General features: G+C 39.9%; 1 protein-coding gene across 2 annotated transcripts in view; it reads right to left on the minus strand.

The window, feature by feature from the left end:
* Nucleotides 1–11,481: 11,481 nt before the first annotated feature.
* The window catches only part of LOC112016620 (senescence-associated carboxylesterase 101), a 20,599-nt gene continuing 17,385 nt past the window's right edge, over nt 11,482–14,695 (minus strand). The window contains exons 3-4 of one of the 2 annotated variants that reach the window (XM_065780163.1): nt 12,704–13,240; nt 11,482–12,456 (exon numbers count right to left, since the gene is read on the minus strand). In XM_065780163.1, the coding sequence (XP_065636235.1) occupies nt 11,611–12,456; nt 12,704–13,240 (1,383 nt within the window). In that variant the 3' untranslated portion in view covers nt 11,482–11,610. Of the gene's footprint in view, nt 12,457–12,691; nt 13,241–14,695 lie in introns of both variants that reach the window. The other variant, XM_065780156.1, reaches the window with a different exon arrangement.

Here is a 14,695-nt window from a genome sequence, read left to right on the forward strand (position 1 = left end):
AGAGCTTAATGCAATAAATTTGTAGAAAGTGGGCTAAAACTAGGTTTCAATGAAGTAGTCAACACTCCCAATGGACTAAAAGAGGTAAGAAAGCAAGGAAAGATAACGGAAAAAACAAGAGTTATGCAAAGAAATTCTTCCTCGGCAATGTTTGAGGAGAGTAGTTCTTGAATATATATTTTTCTTAAACTGCGTTACAATTATAGTTCTTAGTTGCTATAGTGTTTTTCCCTTTCCAATTCTTAGATGCCCCTTTTGTAATGGGAATTTTCTTCTTTATATTACTCTCCTTTGCTCTTTCTCAACCCTCCACGTGTAAATCAAATGACCAGCTCTTATCCTTATCCCATCAGCACATTCTTGAAAATTTTAGTGGCAGCTGTAAGGCTGAACATCATTATTCAGGTATCACTTTCACATTAATGCAGCCAGAGAGTTAGCTACAGAGCATTTAATACGGTGGTAGCAACTTTTCCTTAGATATTTCTTACCTCTCCCTTGTCTTATTCCTTCTAGATGCTTGTCTTTTCCATTAGAATTGCCTAGAATGTTGTTGTTGATGGCATATTAGCTCTTTTGACCTCTGCTCTGTTAAGTTGATGATGCATTTGTCCTCGGACCACCTTCCTAAACCCTTATGACCAACCATTTTCTTTCATTCACTAGCCCGTACTTCTATATCAATGTTCCCTTGTTTTCGAAGTACTAAGTTTCCTCAGATAGGGCTTATGGCCCAATATACATTTTTGGTCCTATCTTCCTTACATGATCTATAAGCTTATATTTTATGCATAATTTTAAATTACAAAAACTTGCAATTTAAATAATTTGTTGATGACATGGCTGTTGATCTTTAACTTTCTAGAAATTTTGCAAGCATGGAGGATATAAAAAAAAAAAAAAATGTAATCCAATGGTAGATTTGTCAAAATTCACCTCCAATAAAAAAAATATTAAGTAAGATTATAACTTCATACTACAATTAATTTGTAACTAAAATTAATGTAATATGTAAAGTGAAGAGGAAAAATTATGCATGACAAAGCTATCTGGACAAAGGTGGCATAGACAGACGTGGTATGTACGGACCGAACGGCCACGTAGAATCCAGCCCATTATTATGTGGTCTCCAAGGAACCTTAAATGGAAAATACTTGCGACACATGATTAGTCCTGGTTTGTAGAGTCCAAACATGAGTAGAATTCTAGAATATACACGCATTAATGAGTATCTTCCTCATAAGGAAAAGACTTGTTCCGCAAGCAAAGGAGTCTAGCCCTACGCTACTATAAGAACGCAATGACCCTTAAGAAAAAGGGACACATAATTCAACCCCTTTCTAGCACTCTAGAGTTGTGAGAATAGTTCTAACTTAACCTTCAGAGGGTATTTAGCCAGCACCACAACGGTGTTTTCTGTTAGGTTTCTCTCCTTGTATTGTGCAGGTTCGCATTTGAGTGTGTAGGTATCGTGTGGCTCACTAGTGAATTTCTCGGCATCATCAGTTGGCGCCGTCTGTGGGAAACGCAGTTGAGATTCGTAAGCCATATTATCGTTTCCCGGACAAAAGGATTGCATGGAACTCACTCGATCTATGGCAACCACTAACAACGTTCAAGGAGAGGAACCACCCACGACAACTTTGGAGAGACAAGTTCAAACTCTCGCTGCTGCCGTGGAGCGCCTAACCAAACAGAACCACGACCTAGAAGAATAGCTGCGCCAGAAGAATGCAACACCAAATGACCAACGAGAAGATCAAGAAGGGACCGGGGCTGAAAGGAGGAACCTAGAAAGACCTAAGGGTAGCAACGCCCGAGCAGACCGGAGAGGCAACACATGAGCCTTCCATCCCTTATGGATGCAGCTCCATCCTCTATTGTCACGAAGATGCAGGCGATGAAGGAACAGATGAAAGTCATGATGAACACTCTCAAAGGATGAGTATCTAGCGACCTTGACGACCTAGTCAACAGAACCGACTCACCGTTCACTGCCCCCGTCAATGCCTTTCCTCTACCTCATAAATTTTGCATGCCGCACATAGACAGTTATGACGGAGTAAAGGATCCACTGGATCACCTAGAGACCTTCAAGACCCTAATGCACCTTCAAGGGGTAGCAGATGAGATCATGTGTAGGGCCTTTCCTACAAGGCTTAAGGGCCTCGCACGAGTATGGTTCAGCCGACTGACGCCGAACTCCATCAGCACTTTCAATGAGCTAAGCGCTCAGTTTACTACATACTTCATTTGGGGACATAGGTATAAGAAGTCCACAACGCGCTTGATGAGCATCAGGCAACGAGAGGACGAGATGCTAAGATCCTACATAACGTGCTTCAATAAGGAAGTGCTTTCGATCGATGAAGCCGACGATAAGATACTGGTAGCAGCCTTCACAAACGGGTTGCGAAAGGGTAAGTTCCTTTTCTCTCTATACAAAAATGACCCAAAAATGATGTCGGAGGTCTTTTACAGGGCTACTAAGTACATGAACGCTAAGAACGCATTTTTGGCTCGAGACGAAAAGTCAAGAAAAAGAGAGAGGCAAGAAGATGCCCGACAGGACCGAGATCGAAAGGATGACAAACGCTCCAAGCCCCTTGCAGGGAAATTCATGAATTTCACCCCGTTGATTGCCCCAATAAACTAGGTACTAATGCAGATCAAGGACGAAGGATCCTTGACCTTTCCTGAAAAGTTAAAGGGAGATCCCAATAGGCGATCTAAGGATAAGTATTGCCATTTCCACCGTGATCACGGACATGATATGGTTGACTGCTATGACTTAAAACAGCAAATCGAAGCCTTTATTAGACAAGGAAAATTGCAGAAGTTCGTCAGTAAGGAAAGGATGGATTAACAACATTAAGAGCAGCCACCTCGACGAGAAAATGAGCACCTTAGACCACCTATAAGGGATATAAGAATGATCGTAGGGGCCACGACAACTATAGGGTTGTCCAAGAAGGCCAAAAAGGCATACCTCAGGATGGTTCATAACGTCCAGCTAACGGGCTCTGTACCAAAGATAGCATGGATAGAGAGCCCGGTCGTAGGATTCTCAAAAAGGATGCCCGACGTCTTTTCCACCCTCATGATGGTGCACTTGTCGTCACCTTACGAGTGGGGGACTTTAACATGCACCGCGTGCTGATTGACAATGGTAGCTCAGTAGACATCCTATACTACCTGGCGTTCCAGCAGAGATGAGGATTGCTAAAGAACGGTTAATACCGACAAATGCTTTGCTGGTTGGTTTTGGAGGTACGAGGGTATTCCCATTGGGCGCGATCACGTTTTCAGTAACATTAGGTGATTATCCTCAGCAGATCACTAAGGATGTGACTTTCCTTGTGGTCGACTGCTCATCCACTTATAATGCTATCATCGAATGACCCACCCTTAATTCATGGAAGGCGGTAACGTCTACATACCACCTAATGATAAAGTTTCCTATGGAGTACGGGGTTGGAGAGTTACGAGGAAATCAGGTGGCCGCACGCGAGTGCTACATTGCCATGATGGAGATGGAAGATCATCAGCAGACCATGTGCATAGAAGAGCAACGGATCATGGCCGAGGGAGGGAACCTACCACCTCGAAACGCTAGACGGGCAAAATCTGCAACACCCATGGAACATGGAGCACATACGGAAATACTACCAGTAGAGATAATATGAAGAACAATGGCGCTCCCTAATTTCCTAGTTTATTTAGTTTTTCTACAATTACTAGTTTTACTTAGTCAATTTTCCGCTACAATATGTTTTTAAGCCCAAGGGGGCAAGTACTTTTCTACAAATGAAAATGATTTTTTAATTAATAAGAGGAATATTCAGACACAACTATATTTTCCTACTTGCATTTCTACAAAGTCCACAAGATGGACAGATCACTTTAAGAGGGTAAACACTCCCACAAAGTAGATGGATCATCCCAAGAGGTTGTAATTATAAGTCCATAAAGTGGACGAATCATTCAAGAAGGATGAAAATTACAAGTCCATAAAAGAGGACAGATATAAATTACAGTCCACAAAGTGGACGAATCATCCCAAGAAGATGAAAATTACAAGTCCACGACCCCAAGTGGACAACCAACAAGGTGACGATGTAACACTTAGTCACCTCAACAAGTCCACGACCCCAAATGGATGACCAACAAGGTGACGATGTAACACTTAGTCACCTCAACAAGTCCACGACCCCAAGTGGACGACTATCAAGATGACGAGGTAACACTTAGACATTTAATCATCTCAAGAAGTTCACGACCTCATGTGGACGACCAACAAGGTGACGATGTAACATTTAGTCACCTCAACAAATCCACAACCCTAAGTGGATGACCAACAAGGTGACGATGTAATACTTAGTCACCTCAACAAGTCCATGCCCAAGTGAACGGACATCAAGGTGACGAGGTAACACTTAGTCACCTCAACAAGTCCATGACCCCAAGTGGACGACCAACAAAGTGACGAGGAATCACTTAGTCACCTCAAGAAGTTCACGACTCCAAGTAGACGACCAACAAGGTGACGATGTAACACTTAGTTACCTCAACAAGTCCACGACCCCAAGCAGACGACTATCAAGGTGACGATGTAACACTTAGTCACCTCAACAAGTTCACGACCCCAAATGGACGACCATCAAGGTGACGAGGTAACACTTAGTCACCTCAACAAGTCCACGACCCCAAGTGGACGACCAACAAAGTGACGAGGAATCACTTAGTCACCTCAAGAAGTTCACGACCCCAAGTGGACAACAAACAAGGTAACGATGTGACACTTAGTCACCTTAACAAGTCCACGACCCCAAGTGGACGACCATCAAGGTGACGATGTAACACTTAGTCACCTCAACAAGTCCATGACCCCAAGTGGACGACCAACAAGGTGACGATGTAATACTTAGTCATCTCAACAAGTTCACAACCCCAAGTGCACGACCATTAAGGTGACGAGGTAACACTTAGTTCACGACCCCAAGTGCACGACCATCAAGGTGACGAGGTAACACTTAGTCACCTCAACAAATCCATGACCCCAAGTGGACGACCAATAAGGTGACGATGTAACATTTAGTCACCTCAACAAGTTCACGACCCCAAGTGGACGACCATCAAGGTGACGAGGTAACACTTAGTCACCTTAATAAGTCCACGACCCCAAGTGGATGACCAACAAAGTGACAAGGAATCACTTAGTCACCTCAAGAAGTCCACGACCCCAAGTGGATGACCAACAAGGTGACGATGTAACACTTAGTCACCTCAACAAGTCCACAACACCAAGTGGACGACCATCAAGGTGACGAGGTAACACTTAGTCACCTCAACAAGTCCACGACCCCAAGTGGACGACCAACAAAATGACGAGGAATCACTTAGTTACCTCAAGAAGTCCACGACCCCAAGTGGACGACCAACAAGGTGATGATGTAACACTTAGTCACCTCAACAAGTCCACGACCCTAAGTGGACGACTATCAAGGTGACGAGATAACACTTAGTCACCTCAATAAGTCCACGACCCTAAGTGGATGACCAACAAGGTGATGATGTAATACTTAGTCACCTCAACAAGTTCACGACCCCAAGTGGACGACCAACAAGGTGACGAGGTAACACTTAGTCACCTCAACAAGTCCACGACCCCAAGTGGACGACCATCAAGGTGACGAGGAATCACTTAGTCATCTCAACAAGTCCACGACCCCAAGTGGATGACCAACAAGGTGATGATGTAATACTTAGTCACTTCAACAAGTTCACGACCCCAAGTGGACGACCATCAAGGTGACGAGGTAACACTTAGTCACCTCAATAAGTCCACGACCCCAAGTGGATTACCAACAAAGTGACGAGGAATCACTTAGTCACCTCAAGAAGTCCACGACCCCAAGTGGACGACTAATCACCCCCAAGTGGACGACCAACAAGGTGACGAGGCAACACTTAGTCACCTCAACAAGTCTACGACCTCAAGTGGACGACCAATGAGGTGACAAGGTAACACTTAGTTACCTCAACAAGTCGACGACCTCAAGTCGACAACCAACAAGGTGACAAGGTCACACTTGGTACCAACAATAAATCCATGACCAAAGTGGACGGACAAAAAAAATGGTGAAACCCTGGACGGACAAAAAAAAAAAATTATTATTAAGTGCATGTCCATGAAAAAATGGACGGACACCCAAAAAAAAAAAAAAAAAAGTTGGCGCCGTCTGTGGGAAACGCAGTTGAGATTCGTAAGCCATATTATCGTTTCCCGGACAAAAGGATTGCATGGAACTCACTCGATCTATGGCAACCACTAACAACGTTCAAGGAGAGGAACCACCCACGACAACTTTGGAGAGACAAGTTCAAACTCTCGCTGCTGCCGTGGAGCGCCTAACCAAACAGAACCACGACCTAGAAGAATAGCTGCGCCAGAAGAATGCAACACCAAATGACCAACGAGAAGATCAAGAAGGGACCGGGGCTGAAAGGAGGAACCTAGAAAGACCTAAGGGTAGCAACGCCCGAGCAGACCGGAGAGGCAACACATGAGCCTTCCATCCCTTATGGATGCAGCTCCATCCTCTATTGTCACGAAGATGCAGGCGATGAAGGAACAGATGAAAGTCATGATGAACACTCTCAAAGGATGAGTATCTAGCGACCTTGACGACCTAGTCAACAGAACCGACTCACCGTTCACTGCCCCGTCAATGCCTTTCCTCTACCTCATAAATTTGCATGCCGCACATAGACAGTTATGACGGAGTAAAGGATCCACTGGATCACCTAGAGACCTTCAAGACCCTAATGCACCTTCAAGGGTAGCAGATGAGATCATGTGTAGGGCCTTTCCTACAAGGCTTAAGGCCTCGCACGAGTATGGTTCAGCCGACTGACGCCGAACTCCATCAGCACTTTCAATGAGCTAAGCGCTCAGTTTACTACATACTTCATTTGGGGACATAGGTATAAGAAGTCCACAACGCGCTTGATGAGCATCAGGCAACGAGAGGACGAGATGCTAAGATCCTACATAACGTGCTTCAATAAGGAAGTGCTTTCGATCGATGAAGCCGACGATAAGATACTGGTAGCAGCCTTCACAAACGGGTTGCGAAAGGGTAAGTTCCTTTTCTCTCTATACAAAAATGACCCAAAAATGATGTCGGAGGTCTTTTACAGGGCTACTAAGTACATGAACGCTAAGAACGCATTTTTGGCTCGAGACGAAAAGTCAAGAAAAAGAGAGAGGCAAGAAGATGCCGACAGGACCGAGATCGAAAGGATGACAAACGCTCCAAGCCCCTTGCAGGGAAATTCATGAATTTCACCCCGTTGATTGCCCCAATAAACTAGGTACTAATGCAGATCAAGGACGAAGGATCCTTGACCTTTCCTGAAAAGTTAAAGGGAGATCCCAATAGGCGATCTAAGGATAAGTATTGCCATTTCCACCGTGATCACGGACATGATATGGTTGACTGCTATGACTTAAAACAGCAAATCGAAGCCTTTATTAGACAAGGAAAATTGCAGAAGTTCGTCAGTAAGGAAAGGATGGATTAACAACATTAAGAGCAGCCACCTCGACGAGAAAATGAGCACCTTAGACCACCTATAAGGGATATAAGAATGATCGTAGGGGCCACGACAACTATAGGGTTGTCCAAGAAGGCCAAAAAGGCATACCTCAGGATGGTTCATAACGTCCAGCTAACGGCTCTGTACCAAAGATAGCATGGATAGAGAGCCCGGTCGTAGGATTCTCAAAAAGGATGCCGACGTCTTTTCCACCCTCATGATGGTGCACTTGTCGTCACCTTACGAGTGGGGGACTTTAACATGCACCGCGTGCTGATTGACAATGGTAGCTCAGTAGACATCTATATACTACTGGCGTTCCAGCAGAGATGAGGATTGCTAAAGAACGGTTAATACCGACAAATGCTTTGCTGGTTGGTTTTGGAGGTACGAGGTATTCCCATTGGGCGCGATCACGTTTTCAGTAACATTAGGTGATTATCCTCAGCAGATCACTAAGGATGTGACTTTCCTTGTGGTCGACTGCTCATCCACTTATAATGCTATCATCGAATGACCCACCCTTAATTCATGGAAGGCGGTAACGTCTACATACCACCTAATGATAAAGTTTCCTATGGAGTACGGGGTTGGAGAGTTACGAGGAAATCAGGTGGCCGCACGCGAGTGCTACATTGCCATGATGGAGATGGAAGATCATCAGCAGACCATGTGCATAGAAGAGCAACGGATCATGGCCGAGGGAGGGAACCTACCACCTCGAAACGCTAGACGGGCAAAATCTGCAACACCCATGGAACATGGAGCACATACGGAAATACTACCAGTAGAGATAATATGAAGAACAATGGCGCTCCTAATTTCCTAGTTTATTTAGTTTTTCTACAATAATGAGTATCTTCCTCATAAGGAAAAGACTTGTTCCACAAGCAAAGGAGTCTAGCCCTACGCTAATATAAAAACCCAATGACCCTCAAGTAAAAGGGACGCATAATTCAACCCCTCTCTAGCACTCTAGAGTTGTGAGAATAGTTCTAACTTAACGTTCGGAGGGTATTTGGCCGGCACCACGCCGGTGCTCTCTATTAGGTTTCTCTCCTTGTATTGTGCAGGTTCGCATTCGAGTGTGTAGGTATTGTGTGGTTCATTGGTGAATTTCTCGGCATCATCATAAAGTATTCTCAATAACAAGAGATGTTAGTGGGTTGCCATGACAACATGGTTAACCATCAGTTCAAGGTAAGCTGAATTTTTTTTTTTTTTTTGGGAATAAGCTGTTTAGTTCCTTACTTCTTTCCTTATTCCGCATTTCATATTTTGCATTTTGAGAAGTTATATGCTATACCCGGCATATATGCCGGGTACAAGATATCCAAAATCATTTTGTACAACTTGTACCTCACCGGGTGTTTTAGATGGAAATGTCTTTTGGGCAGCTGGTTTAAGAGGTTTATTTTTTTATTTTTATATAAAAAAACTATTTTACCCCGTTATTTTTTTAATTTTAATTTATCTTGTAATTATTTGTTTAAATACTTTTTTTTGCACCTTACTTTGTGTTTTTAGGAAATTAATCTGAACTAAACAGTCAGGTTAGTTTTAAAAATATTGTAATGTGAGTGCTCATGTAATAACTCAGTATAGTCTAGCAATAATGACATCATTTTGTGGTGCACTATGTCTATGTCTATATCTGATTCAAATCTCCTCTCCTTCTCCCTCACTATTTATCTATCACTTTTTAGGAAAACTCTATCTACCTATTTATCAAAAGGAAAAGAAGAAATAATAGTTGGCCTAGTAATAATGACATCCTTTGTGGTTTAAGTCTATTTTTTCCTCTTCCACTACCTACTTATCTCATATATATATATATATATATATATACACGTGCTAAATAATTTTATTTATTTATATATAGATGTCAATAATTATCACTTAATTAAATACCTTAATATTTTATTAAATTAAGCTTTAGCAGAAAATACTACAATATATTCCAATGGCAGATGTTAGCTCCAAGCCAAAGCACTCAAATTTTTTGCTAGTGTTTAGCCCATTGTGAATCTTTTATGCAAGAGTGAAATACCGTGGTTTTCAGATTTGGATTTGGAGGTGTTGTTTTGAGAGAGAAAAATTGTACAGTCGCATTTTGTATTTTTTCCCTATGAATAATGAAATCATTGCAACTTCGTAGACATAGACAAATTGTTGAACCACGTAAATATTGTCTTATATGATTGTTTTCTTTGACATATATTTTCTTTATTTTTGCATCTCACGGATCTAGAGATTTTGTGTATATACCCTACAACTACAAGACACTTATTTTCTTTCAAGTTTCTCCTAAACTACAACCACATATTGTGCCAATTGTTATGTGGAAAATCGTTGTTGAACATTCCATTTGGTTTCTTTACTTCATGTAATAACTCAGTATAGTCTAGCAATAATGACATCATTTTGTGGTGCACTATGTCTATGTCTATATCTGATTCAAATCTCCTCTCCTTCTCCCTCACTATTTATCTATCACTTTTTAGGAAAACTCTATCTACCTATTTATCAAAAGGAAAAGAAGAAATAATAGTTGGCCTAGTAATAATGACATCCTTTGTGGTTTAAGTCTATTTTTTCCTCTTCCACTACCTACTTATCTCATATATATATATATATATATATATACACGTGCTAAATAATTTTATTTATTTATATATAGATGTCAATAATTATCACTTAATTAAATACCTTAATATTTTATTAAATTAAGCTTTAGCAGAAAATACTACAATATATTCCAATGGCAGATGTTAGCTCCAAGCCAAAGCACTCAAATTTTTTGCTAGTGTTTAGCCCATTGTGAATCTTTTATGCAAGAGTGAAATACCGTGGTTTTCAGATTTGGATTTGGAGGTGTTGTTTTGAGAGAGAAAAATTGTACAGTCGCATTTTGTATTTTTTCCCTATGAATAATGAAATCATTGCAACTTCGTAGACATAGACAAATTGTTGAACCACGTAAATATTGTCTTATATGATTGTTTTCTTTGACATATATTTTCTTTATTTTTGCATCTCACGGATCTAGAGATTTTGTGTATATACCCTACAACTACAAGACACTTATTTTCTTTCAAGTTTCTCCTAAACTACAACCACATATTGTGCCAATTGTTATGTGGAAAATCGTTGTTGAACATTCCATTTGGTTTCTTTACAAATGTGCATATCCAGTCAAAAAAGTGTCGGTGAGAGCTTTACATAGAGTTCCAAACATAAAAAGATCAAACCCAAAAAGAAAGAGAGAGAAAAAGGGGGATTTTTTCTATAGAGAACAAAAGAGAAGAGGCCTTTAGCCATGTTGTGAACGACAACAGCAAGATGCCAATAATGCAATGGAAGAGAGAAACAAGCATAAACCCCAAAATGCATGTGCTAGCCGGTCCCGCATTGAATAACGCCGTGTGGTTCCTAGTCCTACACCTTCCTACTAGTTTAGTTTACAGTCTCCATTTATAGTTCATTCCTGTTAGGTCGCACACAACTAAGACCTGGCAATCAATGGACCACCATACCTAAAAATTAAACTCCCTTGGCCCAATATAACACAGCGATAATCCTTTTTGATTTCTTTGTTGTTATTGTTATTATGACATTCTTTCTTTCAAGAAATCTTGGCTAAGATGGCATTCTAAGTTGTTATGGTCTTAAACTAGGGACGGAACCAAAATTTTTGTTTGGGACAGACGTAAAACTATCGTATTAATTTGCAAGTTAAGAGAAAAATCAAAGTAAGCATATGTGCATTATATATGGGCTTTAACTTCATGTGGGCTGGACCATGGTGCATGGTGCATGGTGCACCCAACATACACATCCAACCCAAAGGCGAAAGAAAAGTAATGGAAAACTGAAAAATAATCAAAAAAGGAAAAAGATGATGATGTCTCTACAATTTATTGGGAAATGATTTCAGAATACCATACAAGTTTGAAGGCAAGTGCACACTTTACACATAGATTTGAAATGTTTGATACATATACAAATTCAGGGAATCTCTAGGCCGCCAGTAGCATAGTTTTGGTAACTGCGACTCTTCATTAAGTCAGTGAGAGGTGAATAATAAGCAGCTCCCATAATTCCTTTTCTAATGATTTCCTCATACTCTTTCCACCACAGCATGAAGCTGCTCTGCGGCAAGAAAATCTCAGGCGATACTGCATAGTTTTTCATCAAACTCAAAACATAGTTTTCAAACTCAACTAGGTTGTGCTTTGATGATTCTTTCTCCCCAATACTTGATTCTCTGCTACTCAACAATTCGCATGAAATTCGAGCCTCCTCAACATGTACCCAAAAGCAAGAATCCTCCGTTAGACTAGAAGCCACGTTTTGCTTCTTCAACTGACTTGGATTGCTTGCAGGTTTCTCTGTTTCTTTAAGCCATTGCTCCAATTGTTTGTAATGTTTAGGCCTTCCTTGGTTTATGTAGTCTTTTAGACCCTTATTGTAGTATTCAGCTATGTCCAATGGTTCACACATCCTTCGGTAATTTGTTCCCGCAAAGAGCCATCCGGTACGAAAGGAGGCACCTTCCTTCTGGGGCTTTTTCTCTGCTTCATCAACCATTTCTTCCCAGTAACAAGTGAGGATTTTCTTATACCTTACCACATTAAGATCACTTAAATTGCCTGGATTCTTGTAGCTATCATAGTATCCAATTCCCTTATCCTTAAAATGTTTCTTGTACCATTCCAAGTAGGCCATATTTATTTTCATGTCATTTAACTTCTTGGAAGGATCAAAAACGTGCCTCTTCAGGATTACCAACTTCTTTTCCTGTCTTTCTGTCCTTGTAATCAGATTGTCGATGCCATTGTTCCTCTGTTGTTGCTGCAATGACTTATAAAAATGAGTTGGGCTATTTTACAAGGTAGAAATTTTAGCCATGTAAGAGATATGAGAGGTTTTGGTTAGTTGTTAATAGTTGAGCTCTTCATTCTTTACATTGTTTTATTCAATGTCTTGTTTAACTAAGCGTATAGTGTCTGAACCATAGCACGACAAATGGGTCAAATAAGCATTGAAACCAGATGCAATTCATAAAAAAAGTTTGTAAGTAAACTACCTGGGGCCGCACCAGTCCAATTGCTTCTAGTTGTGTAATGATGCCTGCCTCAAATGATTTTGTATTCCTTTTAACCAATTGTGTAGCATCCTTACAAATTACCTTATGGTTGAGATGTTGGACAAGTGCTTCATAGAACTCCAAAACTTGATTAGGATTTTGATTTTCTGGACACTCTGAGTAGGTTGCTGTCAACAAGTCCAAAATGGACTGAGAGTCCTCAAAACAAGCACATCCCAATTCCGAATGCAACAGAAATGTACCAAAAGGCTTGTAAATTGAGTCAATGGGATTCACGGGTGAAATTAAGACTCTGGGAACTGGATCATGATCAGAAACTACATGCAAAAAGCAAGAGTTCCATGTTGGATATTTTGATATGGCTTCTTGCAGCCCATCATCACCTACAAGGGGTGAACCAAAAGTGATGCAAAGTGGGCGTGTTTTGGTGCTTGATAAATTGATTTTTTCTAGTAGCCATAAGGTGAATAGAGAGGCAACAGATCCTCCCAGAGAGTTTCCAGTGATAATTACTGGTTTGGAATCAATCTGCATTAAGATATAAATCTTACATTAATGTTGATAATAGGATGAGTGACATTCTTAAAGACTAAAGTTCTTTTGATTAATTACAAAAGGGTCTATAATATCTTCTCCAAAATGTTAAATATAATCCTAGTTAATAAAATACACAGATGGTAGCGCATGTCACACGTAAGATGATTGACATTTTTCTCAACAAAAAAAAACAAAAAAAAGTAAATGTTTTTCTCAAAAGAACTCTCATATGCCATACAAAACAAAAATCCTATTAAAAATATGTATTTTTATAATTAAAAGCATAAAATACGCTGATAATACATATATTATTTTTACTAAGCTTAATACAACAGAATACTATCAAAACTAATACCTTTTACTTTAATGTTTTATTATTCATATTAAACATCAATGTTTTCATATTTTAATTTATAATCTTGAATTTTTTATCTATTAAAAATTTTCTGTAATTTGATTTTTTATATGTTAGTCATATTACGGTCATATATATATGGCCGTAATATGACTAATATATACAATTATTTAAAATTATAGTAAAATTGGAGTTTCTTTCTCTTTTTTAAAATAAAAAATGGGGTAAAAAAATTGAAAAGATGTATTAAATATACTAAATGCTTAATTAGTTATTTTTTTAACAATCTGTTGTAAAATTATACGAGGTAGCATAAGTATCCTACTAATTTGGAATATAGAAGAAAATTAATTTTAAATTCTTTAATAAAAAATATTCATTCAAGTCTGTAATATGTGTGTATGTATATATATATATATTTTTTTTTTTTTTTCATTTTTTAATTCAGGATTTTAAATATATTTTCTTAAATCTATTAACTATGATTATAAAATAAAAAGAACATAGTCATGTGATATCATGATTTTCAATCTTAGACTGTTCAAAAAATTGATAAAGAAAAAAAAAAAGATGTTTAAAATTTTTAAGGTTTGACCATGATAAAGTCATTATTTTAAATAATTAAATAATATAAAGTAAATAAATACGAAAAATTAGTAGTGTGGGGGGAGAAAAACCCAGCCCAACTTATTGGGCCCAAGGCCCTAAATGAGGAACACTCTTCATCCGAGGAGATGGGGCTTTCAGTCGGATGCCCACGCCAATGGGGGATGCCTGGAGATGAACACGTATTCCATCCGAGGAGATGCTCATATGTCCGAGTAGTCATGAGCCCTCGGATCCGAAGAGGTTTGATCAAGCACGAGTATGGGAGGTTCAAGTGATCTATTTGACAAGTGTCAAGAGGGAGAGGAACCTCGGACACACATAAAGATAACGGCAACGGAGAAATATCAAGGAGGCATACTTCAACCACCACATTTAATGCACTGTACCTACCTTTCTGGCCGCATTTATGTGGACAGGACACCTGAACAGTGCTTTCTCAGCTACCGCCACTCACATAAGGCTAAAGGTGGGATGATGGGACA

This window comes from Quercus suber, unplaced genomic scaffold (assembly GCF_002906115.3).
Source record: "Quercus suber isolate HL8 unplaced genomic scaffold, Cork oak 2.0 scaffold_13, whole genome shotgun sequence".
Lineage (NCBI taxonomy): Eukaryota > Viridiplantae > Streptophyta > Magnoliopsida > Fagales > Fagaceae > Quercus > Quercus suber.